This window comes from Rhinatrema bivittatum, chromosome 11, assembly GCF_901001135.1.
Source record: "Rhinatrema bivittatum chromosome 11, aRhiBiv1.1, whole genome shotgun sequence".
Lineage (NCBI taxonomy): Eukaryota > Metazoa > Chordata > Amphibia > Gymnophiona > Rhinatrematidae > Rhinatrema > Rhinatrema bivittatum.
Window position 1 is genome coordinate 98035844 of NC_042625.1, and position 18025 is coordinate 98053868.

An 18025-nucleotide genomic window follows, 5' to 3' on the forward strand; every position below is an offset into this window, starting at 1 on the left:
GGCTTTAATCATTTTCTACTTACCAGTGAAGTGCTGCTGAGTATCTGCTCACTGAATATCCACCTCAGCAGGTTTAATCATTTTCTACTTACCAGTGAGGTGCTGCTGAGTATCTGCTCACTGAATATCCACCTCAGCAGCTTTAATCATTTTCTACTTACCAGTGAATTGCTGCTGAGTATCTGCTCTCTGAATATCCACCTCAGCAGCTTTAATCATTTTCTACTTACCAGTGAATTGCTGCTGAGTATCTGCTCTCTGAATATCCACCTCAGCGGGTTTAATCATTTTCTACTTACCAGTGAATTGCTGCTGAGTATCTGCTCTCTGAATATCCACCTCAGCAGGTTTAATCATTTTCTACTTACCAGTGAGGTGCTGCTGAGTATCTGCTCACTGAATATCCACCTCAGCAGCTTTAATCATTTTCTACTTACCAGTGAATTGCTGCTGAGTATCTGCTCTCTGAATATCCACCTCAGCAGCTTTAATCATTTTCTACTTACCAGTGAATTGCTGCTGAGTATCTGCTCTCTGAATATCCACCTCAGCAGCTTTAATCATTTTCTACTTACCAGTGAGGTGCTGCTGAGTATCTGCTCACTGAATATCCACCTCAGCAGCTTTAATCATTTTCTACTTACCAGTGAATTGCTGCTGAGTATCTGCTCTCTGAATATCCACCTCAGCAGCTTTAATCATTTTCTACTTACCAGTGAATTGCTGCTGAGTATCTGCTCTCTGAATATCCACCTCAGCAGGTTTAATCATTTTCGGCTTCCTGCCTATGAGCATTTTAACTGTGATGCAGTTTCCTTGTTAGAGCTTTCTCCCGATTTACCTTCTCCACATGGGCTTGACTGCTCCTGCAGCAGTTCTCCTCCTACACCACAACGTAAGGGAAACACCTCAGGGATCCCAGGCACATTGCTTGCACCTGATCTTTAACCACTGTGAGGCGCTGCGGAAAGGCTTTTTTCCTTATGAGGCAGTTTCCATCTCTGACTTTAGTTAGGTCCCAGCCTGCCCCTGGAGGCCTACATCCTGGCGTTATATTTACTGCAGCTAATTCCTCAGTTGGAAAGGTCCCGGATGCACTGAAGAAGTCTTCCTGAAAGAAATGTTAGTCAGGCTTAGTTATCTATTTATGTAAACAATTTCTTAGATGCACACTCCACAGATCGCCGTGGCATACATAAAACATGCAAAATCATATAAAACCAAAACATTAAATACAAAATAACATCATAACTCAAAGCAGACATGTATCATTCCCTTAGAGTAACTTCATTAATAGGCATCATATCCTTCAAGGTGGTTCCTTGTCACATACCTTGTGTAGTCATGCCTACACTTATTAAACATTTTTCTTCAAGTGCCACCTTACTACATTCTTATGTTTGTACTTAGCTTTCGAATGCTGTCTTAAAAATCCAGGTTGTTAAAGCCCTGTGTGTTCCTTAAGGTCTGCAGACGCTGGGCTGGTAGATGTCCCTTCAATTCATCAAGCGCACTCAGGGAAAATCTGCGATAGAGCAATATCAGCAGCCGGTCCAAAATTATGGAATACTGTGCCTGCTCATCCTAGAGTTATGTCAGATACTAAAGAATTTTACAAAGTTTTCAAGCTGTAACTTTGCCCCAAGCCAAACCATTTCAGGATTGTAAATGATTTTGTGTGGTAACAATAATGAAGCCAATGCAAAACCCTGAGGGTGAGCGTAATGTGGTCCCATTTTGAATGGCAGCAGAGCTTTGTAATTATTCTCGTGCTCTGGGTGGAAGATGAGCTGCAGGAATTGCTAGTAATGAGGAGTTGCACTAATCCAATCTGGTAAACATCAATGTGTGCAGGGGGTTGGCTGGGGTCTCATAAGCTCCTTCAGGAGCGTCAGCAGTCCTGCTTTTCTCCAGCTCTGCACGTCTCTTGTGACCCTACAGCCTCCGAGGCTGCTCCTGGCCGCGCTCATGAAACTCGTCTGCAGACCTCAGCTAATCCTGGTCAGAAGCGCCAACTTAGAAACTTCCTACAGGAACTTCTGGCCTCCTATACCGTTCACATCATATAGAAGACAGAGCTTCGTGAAACACGTGGGAAGGGAGGGTGACTTAAAAGCCATTAGTGTCTCAAAGGTTTGCAGCCTGCTGCTGAGTTCATGCCCTTAAAAATAGGCACTTGCAGCTTGTAACACCTTCTTTTGCACTCACTTGCCTTCCCTAGACTTGTTTCATTCGGCTGAACTGATGTGGCTGCCCATTAAAGTCCTATTTGAGTAGCTCATTGAACCATTAAAGTACCTGAAATAAAGTCTGTTCCCAGAGATACATTCTCATTGCTTGGATGTCCCAATAAAGTGAGAAATCCACTTCAAACCGGGGTTGATTATGTGACCTGTGGTTTTATACTCTTGTATTAAAAATTGGTTAGAGTGGAGCTGCGCACCCCTGGTTTATTAATCTGTGATATTTAGCATTGCTTCTGCAGTGCCTTAAAAAGGAGCATTGAGTTTGCACATAGAGTTGAGCGAGGACTGGCAGAACTGTACCTACAAAATGCTATTGATTTCCAGTCATGATAGGGTAAGAGGAAAAAAATCAAGAGTAGTTGTAGTATCTTATAGTTACAGACAAGGTGGCAGTGTCATGTGGAAAACGAATATACAAGATATCAAACAACCTCACAGCATCCAAAATGTCAAGCACCTCTTTTTCTTAAACCAGCAAAATAAATGCACAGCGCTCTGGCTGAAGCTCGGGATGAAATGTGTGCTGTGGTTGATCAGCTTTACACGCTGCAAGGTGTTACAGTTGCTTTCAGGACCAGTAGAGTTATTCTGGATCAAAGTTAGGAAGTGAGTCTGCTGCTGGTGACTCTGGTGCAGGGAAATGGGCAGAGCCTCCGTTCTGAGTCCACTCCGGCAGTGCCTGCAGACTTCTCCCCATGTCCAGTGTCCTCTCTGGAATATCGTCTGACCAGTCCATCTCTCCCGCCGTTGTTTCTGTCTCTGCAGGCTCCGTGCTGCTGCCCTCTGCTACGCAGGAGATGTGGGGCCGGGCCGGCAGCATTTACCCTGGGGTGGAGGAGTCCCAGCCAGTGCTCGTTGGCCGGACACTCCAGGTCCTGCATTATCTGGGTCCTGAAGCGAGCTGCAGTGGTGGGCGCCTCACCAAGAACCGTTACTGCAGTCGTTTGGGGTGGGATGGGGGAGAAGGTGTCAAAATAGGGGTTCTCTTCCCCTCTCCCCCAGCTAGGGTGGTATAAAATGAAGCCCAAAAGAGGCCACTTCCAAAGGAGCAGAAGGAAATTGCACGGAGCCACACGTGTCTCTGACATTTAAGTCAATCTGAGGATTAGTCGGTGTTGAGGTGGCCTCCCCATGCCGTCTGTCCGAGCAGGGCATCTCGGCGAGCTACGCCGCGCTCTCTGCAGCGTGGAAAGATTGTGGCAGGCAAGGTTTGCTGAGTAGGAGCTCGCGGTCACATAATCGAGCATTTTTTACAAAAACAAGAAGGCAGCTTCTTCTTTGTATTAAAGATGATTAAAGAGTATTTATTTATTTATTGAGCCTGGATTTTCTGTTTGTAGCTGCAGGAAGGATGTGTTTCTGCGTCTGTCGCATTCATGCACAGACTTCTCTTTTGTATTTGCAGGAGACGATGCTTGTGGAGGGACTTTAAGAGGCCAGAGTGGAATTATTTCCAGCCCCCACTTCCCGTCAGAGTACGGCAATAATGTGGACTGCACGTGGACTGTATTAGCTGAGCTGGGAGACACCATTGCCCTGGTGTTTACGGATTTTCAGTTAGAAGATGGATACGACTACTTAGAAGTTACTGGGACCGATGGATCCTCACTTTGGTAAGTCAAGAAATGTCTTTTCTTCTCATTCACTGAGCCTCAGTCTCTGCTCCTGAGGAGAAGTCTTGTCTTATTGCTTAAGGGAAGTCACTTCTGATATTGTGCATATTTTTCTTTGCCTGGAAGACAGCAACTCCATCAACTCACCATTACCAAGTCTTCCCTAGGCTGGGCAGAGGTGGCCATTTCTAGGACCCCAGATAACATGCAGATATGCCTTTCTCTTTCCTCAGGCCTGCCTGGTATCTGCCTCTCCCCTCTCCCCTCTCCCCTCATCCCCTCCCTACCCCTCCTCTCACCAGTATCCTCAGCCCCTCCCCAGCAGCAGGAGTCTCTCTCCTCTCTCGCCAGGTCCCACGTCTCCCCCCTCCCTTCCTACTGGCGTTGACCTCCAGTCCTCTCCATGTAAATATGAAGAAATATGAAAAATAAGCAGCTGTATGGATGGTTGGCTGGAGATTTGGCTGTAAGGTGTGTGAGGCAGAAAAAATGAAAACTGCATGTGGATTTCATCTTACGAGCATTGTCGTCTCCGATATTTCAGTGAGAGGCGGGATTCTTCTTTGACTGTCGTGACGCTGATAATTTAATTGGATGACCAGAGTCTGAGCTGAAGCTCAGATAAGGAATGGAGTTGCCGGTTTCCTGCTCACAGGCTGGGAGGATACCACATTAGTTAAACGAGGTCTAGAACTTGATGAGGCTATAACGGAAAGCAGTGTTGCAGTGTCTGTGAGTTCGACTGGTGCAAATAAACACGTATACAAAGATAGACTATTACAATTATAGTATTCAATCGGTAAACACCAAGACAGCATAGCGGAGGCCTCTGACCCTGTCCTAGGAAACAATGCTAGCTTTTCTGTTGATAAAAGTGCAATATATAACAATCACCTTGCCTTAGGCTTCTACTTTATAGTCAGCACTGAACTGGAACTTGCAAATAGTGGCATAGAAAAAGTGGGGTTTTATATTACGTACGAAGATGTCAACTGAAAAAAGATCTGTGCATGAGGATCATGGATACATAACTCATTCTGCATGTTTGTCTGGGTGCGAATCCAAGAGGAGAGTTCAGGCACATGTAAAGGGAACCATCCTTATTTCGGAAACTTGTAGTCTGCTGATCTAAACCCTTGCTCATAGCATAAAAGGGGAGTAGCCTAATGGGCTGAGAGCCAGTGGGGAAATCCTGCTGATGCATCTTAAGGTCCTCTGGAGAGAGAAGGAAATACCTTAGATACCCAAATGTAATTCACCTTGAGCTACTGATGAAAATGTGTGATCTGAATGTAATAAAATGATCTTATAAGCACAGGACCCAATGCTAGGCTAGCTGTGCTGCAGGTAATAAAATGATCTTATAAACACAGGACCCAATGCTAGGCTAGCTGTGCTGCATGTAATAAAATGATCTTATAAGCACAGGACCCAACGCTAGGCTAGCTGTGCTGCAGGTAATAAAATTATCTTATAAGCACAGGACCCAACGCTAGGCTAGCTGTGCTGCAGGTAATAAAATGATCTTATAAGCACAGGACCCAACGCTAGGCTAGCTGTGCTGCAGGTAATAAAATGATCTTATAAGCACAGGACCCAACGCTAGGCTAGCTGTGCTGCAGGTAATAAAATGATCTTATAAGCACGGGACCCAGCGCTAGGCTAGCTGTGCTGCATGTAATAAAATGATCTTATAAGCACGGGACCCAGCGCTAGGCTAGCTGTGCTGCATGTAATAAAATGATCTTATAAGCACGGGACCCAGCGCTAGGCTAGCTGTGCTGCAGGTAATAAAATGATCTTATAAGCACGGGACCCAACGCTAGGCTAGCTGTGCTGCATGTAATAAAATGATCTTATAAGCACGGGACCCAACGCTAGGCTAGCTGTGCTGCAGGTAATAAAATGATCTTATAAACACGGGACCCAGCGCTAGGCTAGCTGTGCTGCATGTAATAAAATGATCTTATAAGCACGGGACCCAGCACTAGGCTAGCTGTGCTGCATGTAATAAAATGATCTTATAAGCACGGGACCCAGCGCTAGGCTAGCTGTGCTGCATGTAATAAAATGATCTTATAAGCACGGGACCCAGCGCTAGGCTAGCTGTGCTGCATGTAATAAAATGATCTTATAAGCACGGGACCCAGCGCTAGGCTAGCTGTGCTGCATGTAATAAAATGATCTTATAAGCACGGGACCCCAGCGCTAGGCTAGCTGTGCTGCATGTAATAAATGATCTTATAAGCACGGGACCCAGCGCTAGGCTAGCTGTGCTGCATGTAATAAAATGATCTTATAAGCACGGGACCCAGCGCTAGGCTAGCTGTGCTGCATGTAATAAAATGATCTTATAAGCACAGGACCCAGCGCTAGGCTAGCTGTGCTGCATGTAATAAAATGATCTTATAAGCACAGGACCCAATGCTAGGCTAGCTGTGCTGCATGTAATAAAATGATCTTATAAGCACAGGACCCAGCGCTAGGCTAGCTGTGCTGCATGTAATAAAATGATCTTATAAGCACAGGACCCAGCGCTAGGCTAGCTGTGCTGCATGTAATAAAATGATCTTATAAGCACAGGACCCAGCGCTAGGCTAGCTGTGCTGCATGTAATAAAATGATCTTATAAACACAGGACCCAATGCTAGGCTATCTCTCGCACAAGTGCCGAGCCAGACGCAGGTGATCAGGAGTCCTGCTGCTGGATGTGTATGGGGAGATGATATTCTGCAGGTATAGTGGAGGAGGTTGGTCACAGGCCTGCAGCCACCCTTGTTTTCACAGATTGAGTGGGGGCATGGGGAGTCAGACAGCCTGACCCTCCCCTACAAGAGTTTATTTGTTACAGAGGTGGGTGGGAGGGGCACAAGGAAATACATGACGGAAATGAAACATCAGGCCCAGAACAAAAACCCAGCAACATAATTACCTGAAGTGAGAAATATTATCATCCACATCCCAACAGGGTTTATGAAGAGATCGAGCGGTAAGGCAGTAAGTAACGTAGCACATGATGACTGGAAAAGAGCATGGGGTTCATCCCTTCGGCCTGCTTATTCCTGTCCACTCTGCAAGGATCTATCCCAGCAGCCAGCCATAGTGTGTCAGAGCTCGTAAGATATCAATCCTTATTCAAATCAATCTATTTTCTCTTCCTTATCTTGGGTAGATTGAAGACCCTTATTTATTTCACACTCAGCTCCGCTCCCTTGTCATGTTGGAGCACAAACACCAGTAGGGCTATCACTTGGATATCTGGCCCTCCAGGGCTTTCCGCACAGTATCCCACCACCACCACCACCAGCTGCAGCCTGCTGGTCCCTGTGGAGATGTGGCCTGCTATCCCCATGGCTTGCAGCTCTCTCTTCAGCTTTGTGTAACTAAGCATCCTCTGTGCTTACCTCATGCCGGACTGAATTCTGTTACTGTTTTGGCCTCCACCATCTGCTCCATTAGGGCCACAACCCTTTCTTTAAAAGAATTATTTCCCAACTTTGGATAACTTATAATGCCAAGGTTAGATGAGTTATCAGGGATATTTGGCAGGATAAGCGTCCTGCTGAATAACCTAGAATTAAGTTATCTGGGTAAACAGAGCTGAATAACTTTGCAACATAATCAGCTATGCTTGGCTGTCACCAGTTCATGTAAAGTTATCAGATAACTCGGAAACCTAACTGGGGATATTCACACATAGTTGATTAAGTTTCAAAGTTATTCAGTGACACAGCTGCTCCCCCTTCCCCCAAGCCGCCTAAATCTGCAGGCCTATAGGTCCAAAAAGCTTCCACCAGCCCTTCCCACCCCCAAATTTGCAAAATGTAATTTTAAGGAAGGTCCTTTCCAGAAGCTGAGCCTAGCAGCACCAGGACCTAGGCAGAGTGCAGCTCACACCACAGCTCGAGAATGATTGTACCGCGCTCCCGGGGGCTGTAAGGGGCTTGGGGAGGTTCCGCATGGGGTGGAAGCATTTGGCTTGGGTTTGTGGTGGGGAGCAGAGGGGGATTTGGGGCTTTCAGAGCAGCTGCATTAGTTCAAGTGGCATTAATACCAAAGCAAAAACAAAATTGCAAACCTAAGATAAATCCTTCCAAAGGTATCCGCTATCGCTCTCCTTGCAACTTGGGATTGGTTTTTGCAAACTAATAGCTCAATTGTACAGACTACGAGCATCCGCCAGAAAAACCCAAACAAATTATCTGTGATAACAAGAAAAAGCGCCATTATTTTCCCAGATGTTCTAAGATTCAAACAAATGTGTTTCAAATTCCATTACAAAGAGAGATAGCCTGGACGGCGTGCGCCATGAATGTGGATGCATTGATCTCTGCATCAACCCCTAAATAAAAGACCCAACGATTCTCTAAAAGAGGCCAGGAGCATCGCCCCTTCCTTTTGCAAGATTGGATCTGTGCACTTTATTGATTCCTGATGTTTCATGGCACCAGCTCTGCATTTCTTGCTGCGGAAGCCTGAGGCCCGATCGGCATGCTAATTATTGAGAGGCCCTGCTGAACTGTATATACCAGTGGTTCTCAATCCTGTCCTGGGGACCCCCCTAGCCAGTCGGGTTTTCAGGATATCCACAATGAATATGCATGAGAAAATTTGCATGTTATGGAGGCAGTGCATGCAAATTTTCTCTCATGCATATTCATTGTGGATATTCTGAAAACCCGACTGGCTGGGGGGGTCCCCAGGACAGGGTTGAGAACCAGTGGTATATACCTTACCGCCTGCCTCCTCCCATGGCTCCCTTACTTTCCTCCCCCTCCCCCTCTTCTTTATCCCCACTTCCCCTTCTCCGCCCGACTCTAGGAGATGGCTGGTGGTCTGGAGCAAGCCTGCAGCCACACCTGTGGCACTGTTCCTCTGTCTGCACCACTTTACTTTGCCCGGGGAGCCCCGTTCCATCCTGTTCCTGCCCAGCCCGCACAGCTGGCAGCACCTCCTAGCAGCTGCAGGAGAGACTGTGGCCAGACAGAGAACCAGCGCCAATAAGGACAGCTTTTCATATCGGTGTATGGCTTGCTTGCATTCTGTAAATGGAGCCCACCATTGTTATTTGTAACTCTGTTTGTTATAAACACACTTGAAGGAATTTTGGTTGCAGTGATGGCTCTTCTCGGCTAATTAGTCCGAACAGTAACAGGATGATATACTTGAGCTTTGGAGACTTACCACACAGGTCTCCTCTTCATGTACTGCAGCATCTTGGACTCCATGTAATAAGTTGCATGCAGCAAAGCGCATGCTCAGTTGTACGCTAACTTTACGCCCAGTGCAGCAAGGAGCTTTGCGCACATAAAATGCGCCCCTAGACCTGTGCGCCCTGCTTTGTGCCCGTGCATGGAAATCTCATGCAGATGAAGGCATTAGCTGTTCCCCCACAGTACAGAGAGGTGGGCTGACTTAACTCAGGTTTTCTTAGCATTGGAACTTTTACTCCTGGTGTTAGGTGGACTAAAGTTTCCAGTTCTAGTGTTAGTGTATGGGCAGAAACGAGAGCTCTGTTGCGGGAGCGCTAGGGAGCGGTCCCAAATCCGGAGAGGTTGGTGTGCCCTTGGACCACGGCGCGACTGCCGAGAACTCCGTAGAAGCGCCGAGGCAGGTAAGACGTGTCCAAGCACAGGCGTCCAGGCTGAAGATCAGGGACTCTGACCTCTGCCGAACCTGAATACATCAGAAGAGATCCAACAACGCAATGCTGGTCCCTGGGGTAGCCCTCTGGCCACTCGATAGCCCTTTTGGACCTGCCATACGGGAATGGCAAATGCGTCAGGATGGACAGAGGTCGCGGACAGGCGTTGGTACTGGAACACGACAGGAACTCGGAGACTTAGACTAGACCTGAAGACTGAAGACATAGTCAGACGACGATTCTTGAAGACAAGGTCAGATGAAGGTACGTGGAAGGCTGAAGAGAAGAACATCAGGAACATTGAAGAAGACACTTGATGAGTGGAAAGACGACAGTAGAGTTAAAACTCAGCATGAATAGGAATCTGGCCAAGACTCATATCAGCAACCAACCTGGACTTAGCTTCGGTGATCCAGCATGATCAACGCACCAGACAGCCCAACCAGAAGAAGACAAAACTTCAGACCCGGTGTGGAAGACGCACCCGAAGGTCATCTCGAAGCTGAACATAGGATGGCAGCTCACTAGGAGGTAAATCCGGAACCAGGACATCCGAGAAGAAGGCTTCCCAGAAAAGGAGCCAAAAGGAGTGAATGCTTGAAAGCAAAGGATCTGAAGATAAGGACGTCAGGAGAATCTGAAGACGAGGATATCTGGACACGAAGACGTCTGGAACGCCTGGACATCAATACTTCAACCCCCAGGACACTCAGCCAAGAGCATCAAGGAGGGTGCCGAGAGAGAAATGGAGAACATCTGAAACATCAGGACATCTGGACTTCGGACCCCCAGGTCACTCAATCAAGAGCATTGAGGAGGCACCGAGAGGCAGAACAACTGGAGGACAGGACCTCTAGAGAGACAGGACATCAGAAGGCAAGGATGTCAGGAAAGTCTGAAGGCGAGGACATCAGGAACATCGGACCACGAAGACATCTGAAGACAATTACATGGGATCCGACGAGAGACCAGAACATGGAACAAAGATGCAGATGAAGGATCAGGAACCACAAAGGAAGACAAGGGAATTCCCACGAAGAACAGAGTGCCTTGAAGAAGCGAAGGTGGACATCAGAGACTCCTGGAACAAAGAGCTGGAATGGAAGGTCCAGGAGCAGTCCAGCTCCATGATTGACTCCTTGCAAAGGCAGCGATGAACTGAAGGCAGAGCCCTTGTATAGGGCTGAAGAGGAAACACCCGGATGAGGTCATCAGATGGAGCGCGGGCTACTCCTACCGCGGGTCCTTTAAACCAGAGAAGAGACGCGGCCCCGTGTCTAAGGAGGCAGGACCAGGGACATCGGCGTCCATGCTGCGAAGAGGAAGCTGGAGGCAGTGCTAGGCCGCAGGAAATGAGTCTGGGGGCAGCTCCATGCCGCACAGACAGAGGAGAACGTCGGCGGCCTCCGGGCCGCATGGAAGCATGGCAGCAAGTCCCGCCGTGTAGGAGAAAAACATGGGCGGCCTCCGGGCTGCGAGAGCAGAACGATGGCGGCGGCTCCCTGCCACGTGGAGGCAGGACAATAGCAGCGGCGGCTCCCAGGCCGCGTGAAAGCAGCATCGGCGGCCTCCTGGCCACAAGGGTAGAAGACAGTGGGGAGGGCGCGGCGACAAGGCAGGCGGGCAGGCGGCAGAAAAGGTGAGAGGCTGCTCACAGGCCTAACCGTGAGCAGAATCGCAACAAGCTCCAGTGCCAGGGCCTGTAATCTGTACTTTATGTGCAGAAAACATGTTTTGTGTGCATAAAATATGAATATCTGCAATGGTGGCATTCGTAAATTCCAGGAGAAATGCACCCATTTAAGCTACCGAATCCCCTGCATTTAACAATTCAGCTGCACTTGGAAGCTTTCGGGGGACAGGAGCATCCTGCCAGGTTCACGTCTGAGCTACTAAAGATTCATCTGCTTAAGTGATGCTGTAAGACTGAATAAATGCCACAAGGAGCTGAAATACCCACGTATATGTGAACCAAAAGCAAAAAGTAGGTGTAAGACTCTACAGATGAGCTAACACATCAAACACAAAAGTAATGTGTAACTGAAGGCTTCAAACGTGGAGCTTCACCATAATTATTCTGAGTGAAAACCTCCAGCCCATATCATCATATGCCGCCTAAAAATTGATGCAGTCTCTTTGAAAGTTATTTTAAGGTTTTTATATGTGATGCTAAATGTAAAGACATTAATTCATACAAAAATGTTTTTGAATTTGTAGTGATGCTGAAAACGTCTGTGTCTGTGCGGTGGCCTTTGCAGGTATGACTTTCAAGGGCAGATTCCCACTGAAAATGAGCTTTCAGGCATGCTAGCTTCATGCACTGTGATTTTGAACACTGGCCAGTACTGATACAGCAAAAATGTCTTTTCATGTAAAAGGATAACAAGTGAGAAAAGTTTACAAACTTGCATTCTATATTCTACAATGCACAAGGGCTAGAAGAGCGTCCCATGACTACCATGGCTACTGCAACCAAACACCACTGCAAGTGTTCCAAAGATCAGGCAACGATGGCAGATTTAAGGTCAGCTTCTGTTTGACCTTGAAGGGGCCTGTGCAGAGTTCTCATGGAGTAGGGACCTCGGCCAGGGCTGCAAAACCAGCTGGCCCCCAGCGCCACACCACCTCCTATATCTTCTCATTGCCCACACAGGGCAGCGCCAGGTCTGAGGCCAGCAGTACGGACAATGGTTGGATGCTAGTGCCCTCTAGTCAGGGTTGGCAGATTTCCTCTCTGGCATCAGTGGGATGGATGTGGCACCTTCTGATGCTTAGGCTGTCCTGGTTGAGTATTATGTGAAGGTATGGGTAATCTTATTTAACCTCCTCTCCTGGAGTCCAGATGCTTTCCTGCTTCTGCCCTCATCACTGACGGTCATCGCCATGTGTCGTGCTTACTTCTGTGCAAAAGTGTAGCCCCGTGAGGAAGAGAGGACTGCATGTGCTTGTGCATTAATTTGTGTAGGGTTTACATGCTCTGTAGTGATCAGGTGGATATAGTAACTTGTGAATGCTAATAATTGCCCATACTATTGAAGCAACGATTTACTTCTGTGTGCAAAACCTTAGTACATTCCCTGATATGTAATCCTTTGGTATTCATGGTAAAGGCCTGGTTTTCAAAAGCATTTATATGCTTAAAACTGGGTTTTTCATGTGTAAATGCACTTTACCCATGTACGTGGGCTTTTGAAAATTGCTACAGTGTATGCCATTGAATGATTTACTCACATTAGGTGAGTAAATGGCTTTTAAAAATTGCTACAATTAGTATGTTACATTTCATCTGTAAATGTTTTAGTGCATTTCTGTTTCATGGTTTTCCAGTTTGCAGACACAACACAACCCTGTTCTCAGAGTTCACTAGGGATAAAAAATGGGACAAATGATACTTAAATGTATATTCCTGAGCTAGGCAGTATTTCAGCAGTGCCAGTAGTTAGGAAATTGTTTCAGTGAGATTTTGTCTGCTCGTTTTTCTCTAGGTAGTAACCAGAATGGGTGATTTCTTGTAAGTATAGACACAGGGCCAGATTTAGCCACCTTAGATTGACAAGGAAAATACAAGTCTCTGCGAGGTAATAAATGCTTGCTGTAGGCTGTGCTGGTGGAATGTAGGAATCCTCCAAACATTGACTTTAAGAGTTTGGAAAGGCTGCCAGGCGCAGTCGTCATCTTTAGAGCATCAAACTGCAATGATGACTCAGTGCCCCACTTATCTGAATTTCTAAATTCTAAATCTCCTACTTTCTTCGTAATAAATAAATGCCTCACTGCAGATCTAGAGAATTTATAAACAGGCAAATTACTTCCAACAATTTCTCAACAATTAAACTCACATTTCTTTGGTGCTTCAGTGGAAAACACAAATTGAGAAATGTAGCAGAACTAACTGTTCAGTCTAGAACTTGAGGGGTAAACTAAAGTCTAAATCTAATTTATTTTACTTGCTGTTCTGGCATTATTTGTGCAAAGTGGTGGAGCGCAGACTGCGAGAACGTATTAACGAGTGGCAGCTCACATCTATTAACAAATGTTCATGCCTTTCTGGTTTTCTGTCGTCTTTCTCCATTCCACTTCATAGAACTTCTTGCTTATTGAAAGGACCTACTGGATTGTAATTTAGAAAAAGAAAAGCATCATTTTCAAAAGTAAGCTCCTTGGAGTTAATGGCATTGCTGTGTATGCAGATTGTTTTTGAGTTTTTAGTTCGTAAGTTCTGATCCAGGGATTTGTTCTATTGTCTCTTCTTTTTGGATCCTGATGTAAAAGTTGTAGGTGACATTTTTCATTCATTTAGACCACAAGCGCTCCATTCCCTTCATCGGCTGAATGCAAGGACTTTGTTTTATGACTGGAACAGATGACCATGGGCTCTTGCATTTCTCTTTTTAAACACAAACAAGAGTTTCCCAAACAAGAAATGATTCAAAGAAGGCAGAACTCTTGGAAACATAGAAATGATGGCAGAAAAGAAGCAATGGTCCATCCAGTCAGCCCAGCAAGCTTTCCCTTGGTGGTATCAGCCGTGCAGTGCAGGTTTTCCCCGTGGATCAGTCGGTGCTGCTTGATGTGCGTTGCTTATAGACTTGGCCGTAGAACTAGAAGCCATCCTGGGTTTTATTCCTTAATGTCTGCCAGACTGTAAAAAAAAGTCATAGCTTGTGCTGGTTGTCTCTGAATCCAAATTCATCTTCCTTCCATCGACCCCACTCCTTCGAAGCGGAGAGCAGTGATGCAGTTGCATCAAAAGCATCAAGGCTTATTGGTTAAGGGTGGTAATCTCATGCCTTCTGTTCAGGGCAGTAACTGCTGCTCTGTGATGGTTACCCCCATGCTTATCAGTTCCCCAGCCCGTAAAAGTCAGGGCCCTGGTTGCTTGCAGTCTGAATCCAGTTCCCCTTTTCCCCTGCCATTGAAGCAGAGGGCAATGATGGATTTGCATCAAAAGTATCAAGGCTCATTGGTTAAGGGTGGTAACTGCCGCACCAGCAAGTTAACCCCATGCACGCTTTCTCTTCATTTCTTTTAGTACTTGGCCGTAGAAGCAGTCCTGTGCTTTTCCCCTTATGTGTGCGTAACAATATCCCAGACCATAAAAGTTGTGGCCCTCAGTTGTCGTCTGAATCCAAGTCCTCTTTTCCCCCTACCATCTAAGTGGGGAGCAATGTTGCAGTTGCATTAAAGTCTCAAAGCATATTCGTTAAGGGAGTAATCCCCATGACCTCTTCTAAGGATAGTAACCACCGTACTAGCAAGTTACCTCCCTGCACGCTTATCTCATGTCCATCCTCTAGCCTGCAGAGATCCACAGAGTTTATCCCATTCTCCTTTGAATTCTTTGACTGTTTTCTTCTTCACCACCTCCTCCGGAAGGGCATTCCAGGCATCCACCACCCTCTCCATGAAGAAATATCTCCTGATTTTGGTTCTGAGTTGTCCCCTCTGGAGTTTCATTTCATGACCCCTGGTTCTATTGTTTTCTTTCCATCGGAAAAGGTTTGAAGTCCATATATCATTGAAACCTTTTAGGAATCTGAAGGTCTGTATCATATCTCCCCTGCACCTCCTCTCTTCCAGGTTATACATATTCAGATCTTCAGCCTCGCCTCATAGATCTTCCGATACAGACCTCACACGGGCTCCAGAACTGAACACAATACTCCAGGTGAGGCCTCACCAAGGACCTGTACAAGTGGATTATCTCTTCCTTTTTCTTACTGGTTATTCCTCTTTCTATGCAGCCTTGTATTCTTCTGGCTTTAGCTATTGCCTTGTCACATTGCTTCCTCACTTTCAGATCACCAGACACTATCACCCCAAGATCTCTCTCTTGGTCTGTGCATGATAGTCTTTCACTCCCCATCACATACAGCTCTTTTGGATTACTGTAACCCAGATGCATGACTCTGCACTTCTTAGCAATGAATCCCAGCTGCCAGATCCTCAACCGCTCTTCAAGTGTTCTTAAATCTCTTTTCATTCTCTCTACTCCTTCCGGCATGTCCCCTCTGTTGCAGATCTTAGTATCATCTGCAAATAACATACTTTACCTTCTATCCCTTCCACAATGTAGCTTACAAAGATATTGAACAGAACTGGTCCCAACATCGATCCCTGTGGCACTCTGCTTAACATGGCTTTCTCTTCAGAGTGGGTCCCATTTACTATTATACATGCTGTTTCCTAACAGTCAACCAGTTTGTAATCCACACCACCACCTTGGCGCTCACTCCCAAGCTTCTCATTTTATTCACAAACTTCCTATGCAGGACCGTATCAAAAACTTTGCTGAAATCCAAGTAGATCACATCAAGCACTCTTCCTTGATCCAATTCTCAAGTCACCCAATCAAAAAAATGAATCAGATTTGTCTGACAGGACCTTCCCTTAGTGAATCCATGATGCCTCGGGTCCAGCAACCCACCAGATTGTAGATAGTTCCTTCAGCAGGGTCTCCATTAATTTTCCCACCACTGAGATGAGGCTAACCAGCCTGTAGTTTCCAGCCTCCTCTCTGCTCCCACTCTTGTGAAGCGGGACCATCATCACTCTTCACCAATCCCGCAGAATCATTCCCATTTCCAGGGATCTATTGAACAGGACCTTCAGCGGACCTGCCAGCACATCTCTGAGCTCCCTCAGTATCCTGGGATGTTCCTCATCAGGCCCCATAGCCTTGTCCACTTTCAGTTTTCCTAGCTCTTCCCATACATTCTCTTCTGTAAATGGAGTTTCATCTACCCCATCTCCATCTACATTCTTGTCCATCCAAAATGGTGCTTCTCCAGGGTCGTCTTTAGTGAACACCTAACTGAAGGATTTGTTTAATATTTCTGCCATTTCTTCGTCTCTCTCCACACATTGATCCTCATCACCTTTCAGTTTCACTTTACCACTTTGGGCCTTCCCTCTTTCTCTGATGTATCTGAAAAATGTTTTGTCACCTCGCTTTACCTCTTTGGCAATTCTTTTGCTTTCTTGGTTTCTTTCTTCGTCTCCCTCAGTTTCACCAGGTATTCTTCCCTGTCTTCCTCTTTTAGAGATCCTTTATACTTTTTGAATGCTGTTCTTTTTGCCTTTATTTTTCAGTCACCTCCTTTGAGAACCAGATCGGTTTCTTTTTCCTCTTACTCTTGTTAGCTTTGTAATCGCTCCTTTCAGTTTGACCCACTGTTGTTCCACCTCGTCCATTTTCTCCCAATCTTCCAGTTCTTCCTCTAGGAACATTCCCAGTGGTTTCATACCTTGAACTATAACCTAAATTTCTCTGTTTACACTGTGAAAAGACATGAGGAAATAGTGTAGAATTATAGAGCGGTGACTCCAGCTTTTTGTGGCCATGGCAATGTGGACAAAATTTGAGGTTTATGCCAAGGAGATCTTTGAGTGTTTTTGTAATAACTTTCATGATTGCAGCCATTATTCCAAATTGGACTTATTAAATATCATTCAGGGACTGGAACCTATCTAGAAAGACACACATAGATGCAGCATGGATGGAAGGGGTAGGTCTAGCAATTCCCCAAAGCAGGAACAGTATAAACTGAGGAATCATTCTCCTCCTCTCTTGTAGGAATGATACCCTCCAAAAAGCTAAAATGATAGGAGTTGTGTGGCATCTTATCTGCATCTGACGAAGTGGACTCTGTTCTCGAAAGTTCAGGCCTCAATACATTGGTTAATCTATAAGGTGCCACCCTACTCCTGTCATTTTAGCTACACCAGACTAACACAGCTATCTCTCTGAAGATTTTTCACTCTCCAAAAAGGTTGATCTTGTAGATTCTTCAGAAAACTATCAATATTAGATACTTCTTCTGGATCTCTAAACAAATAAATGTAACACAAGGAACAATCGTTACCCACAATAACTATTAAAATTCATAAATTAAGGAGAAACAAAAATATTATCAACCTTCTTTTTACCAACAAAACATTTTTGGAGCATTATTAACACATTTATAATTTCATTTGAAATATGGCATCAAAATCAGGTCATGTGGCTATCATATTCAACCTAATGTTTCAACTCTCCATGATGTCAGCATATGCTATGAAAATACCCAGCCTTGTGTCTAGTAAGAAAAGTTCTTTCATAGCTTAGCCTGACGTTTTTCAAAGTTCTCCTTTGGGACCACTTTAACTTCATAAACACAATTTATTTATTTATTAGAAAAAATGGTACTTAGCTTCAAAACGGTTCATAAGAAGACTGTCCTGAGTCCCCAACATTGATCTTTTGAGTATGACCTCTGACTCAGGGAACCTGTGAAAGACTGACCCTCAAAATGGTGAACTAAATAAGCCTGTCTCTTCATCACACAGACTTCTGTGAAAGCTACATGTGCAACCCCATATTTAAATGTATCCTCCTCGATCGATGCAGGTGACCCCCCAGGGTTCAGCGCTCTCAGCCACTCTATTCAACATTTACATGCTGGCTTTGTGTAAATTGCTGTCTGATCTAGAAATCACCTTCTACCCATACACCGACGACATTCAGTTTTACATGCCCTTCT

At 45.6% G+C, this 18025-nt stretch overlaps 1 protein-coding gene across 5 annotated transcripts in view; it reads left to right on the top strand.

The window, feature by feature from the left end:
* The window catches only part of CSMD2 (CUB and Sushi multiple domains 2), a 653904-nt gene that overhangs the window by 208422 nt on the left and 427457 nt on the right, over positions 1 to 18025 (top strand). For all 5 annotated transcript variants that reach the window (XM_029572110.1, XM_029572106.1, XM_029572107.1 and 2 more), the window contains exon 5: positions 3652 to 3859. In XM_029572110.1, coding sequence (XP_029427970.1) covers positions 3652 to 3859 — 208 coding nt within the window. The remainder of the gene's footprint in view (positions 1 to 3651; positions 3860 to 18025) is intronic.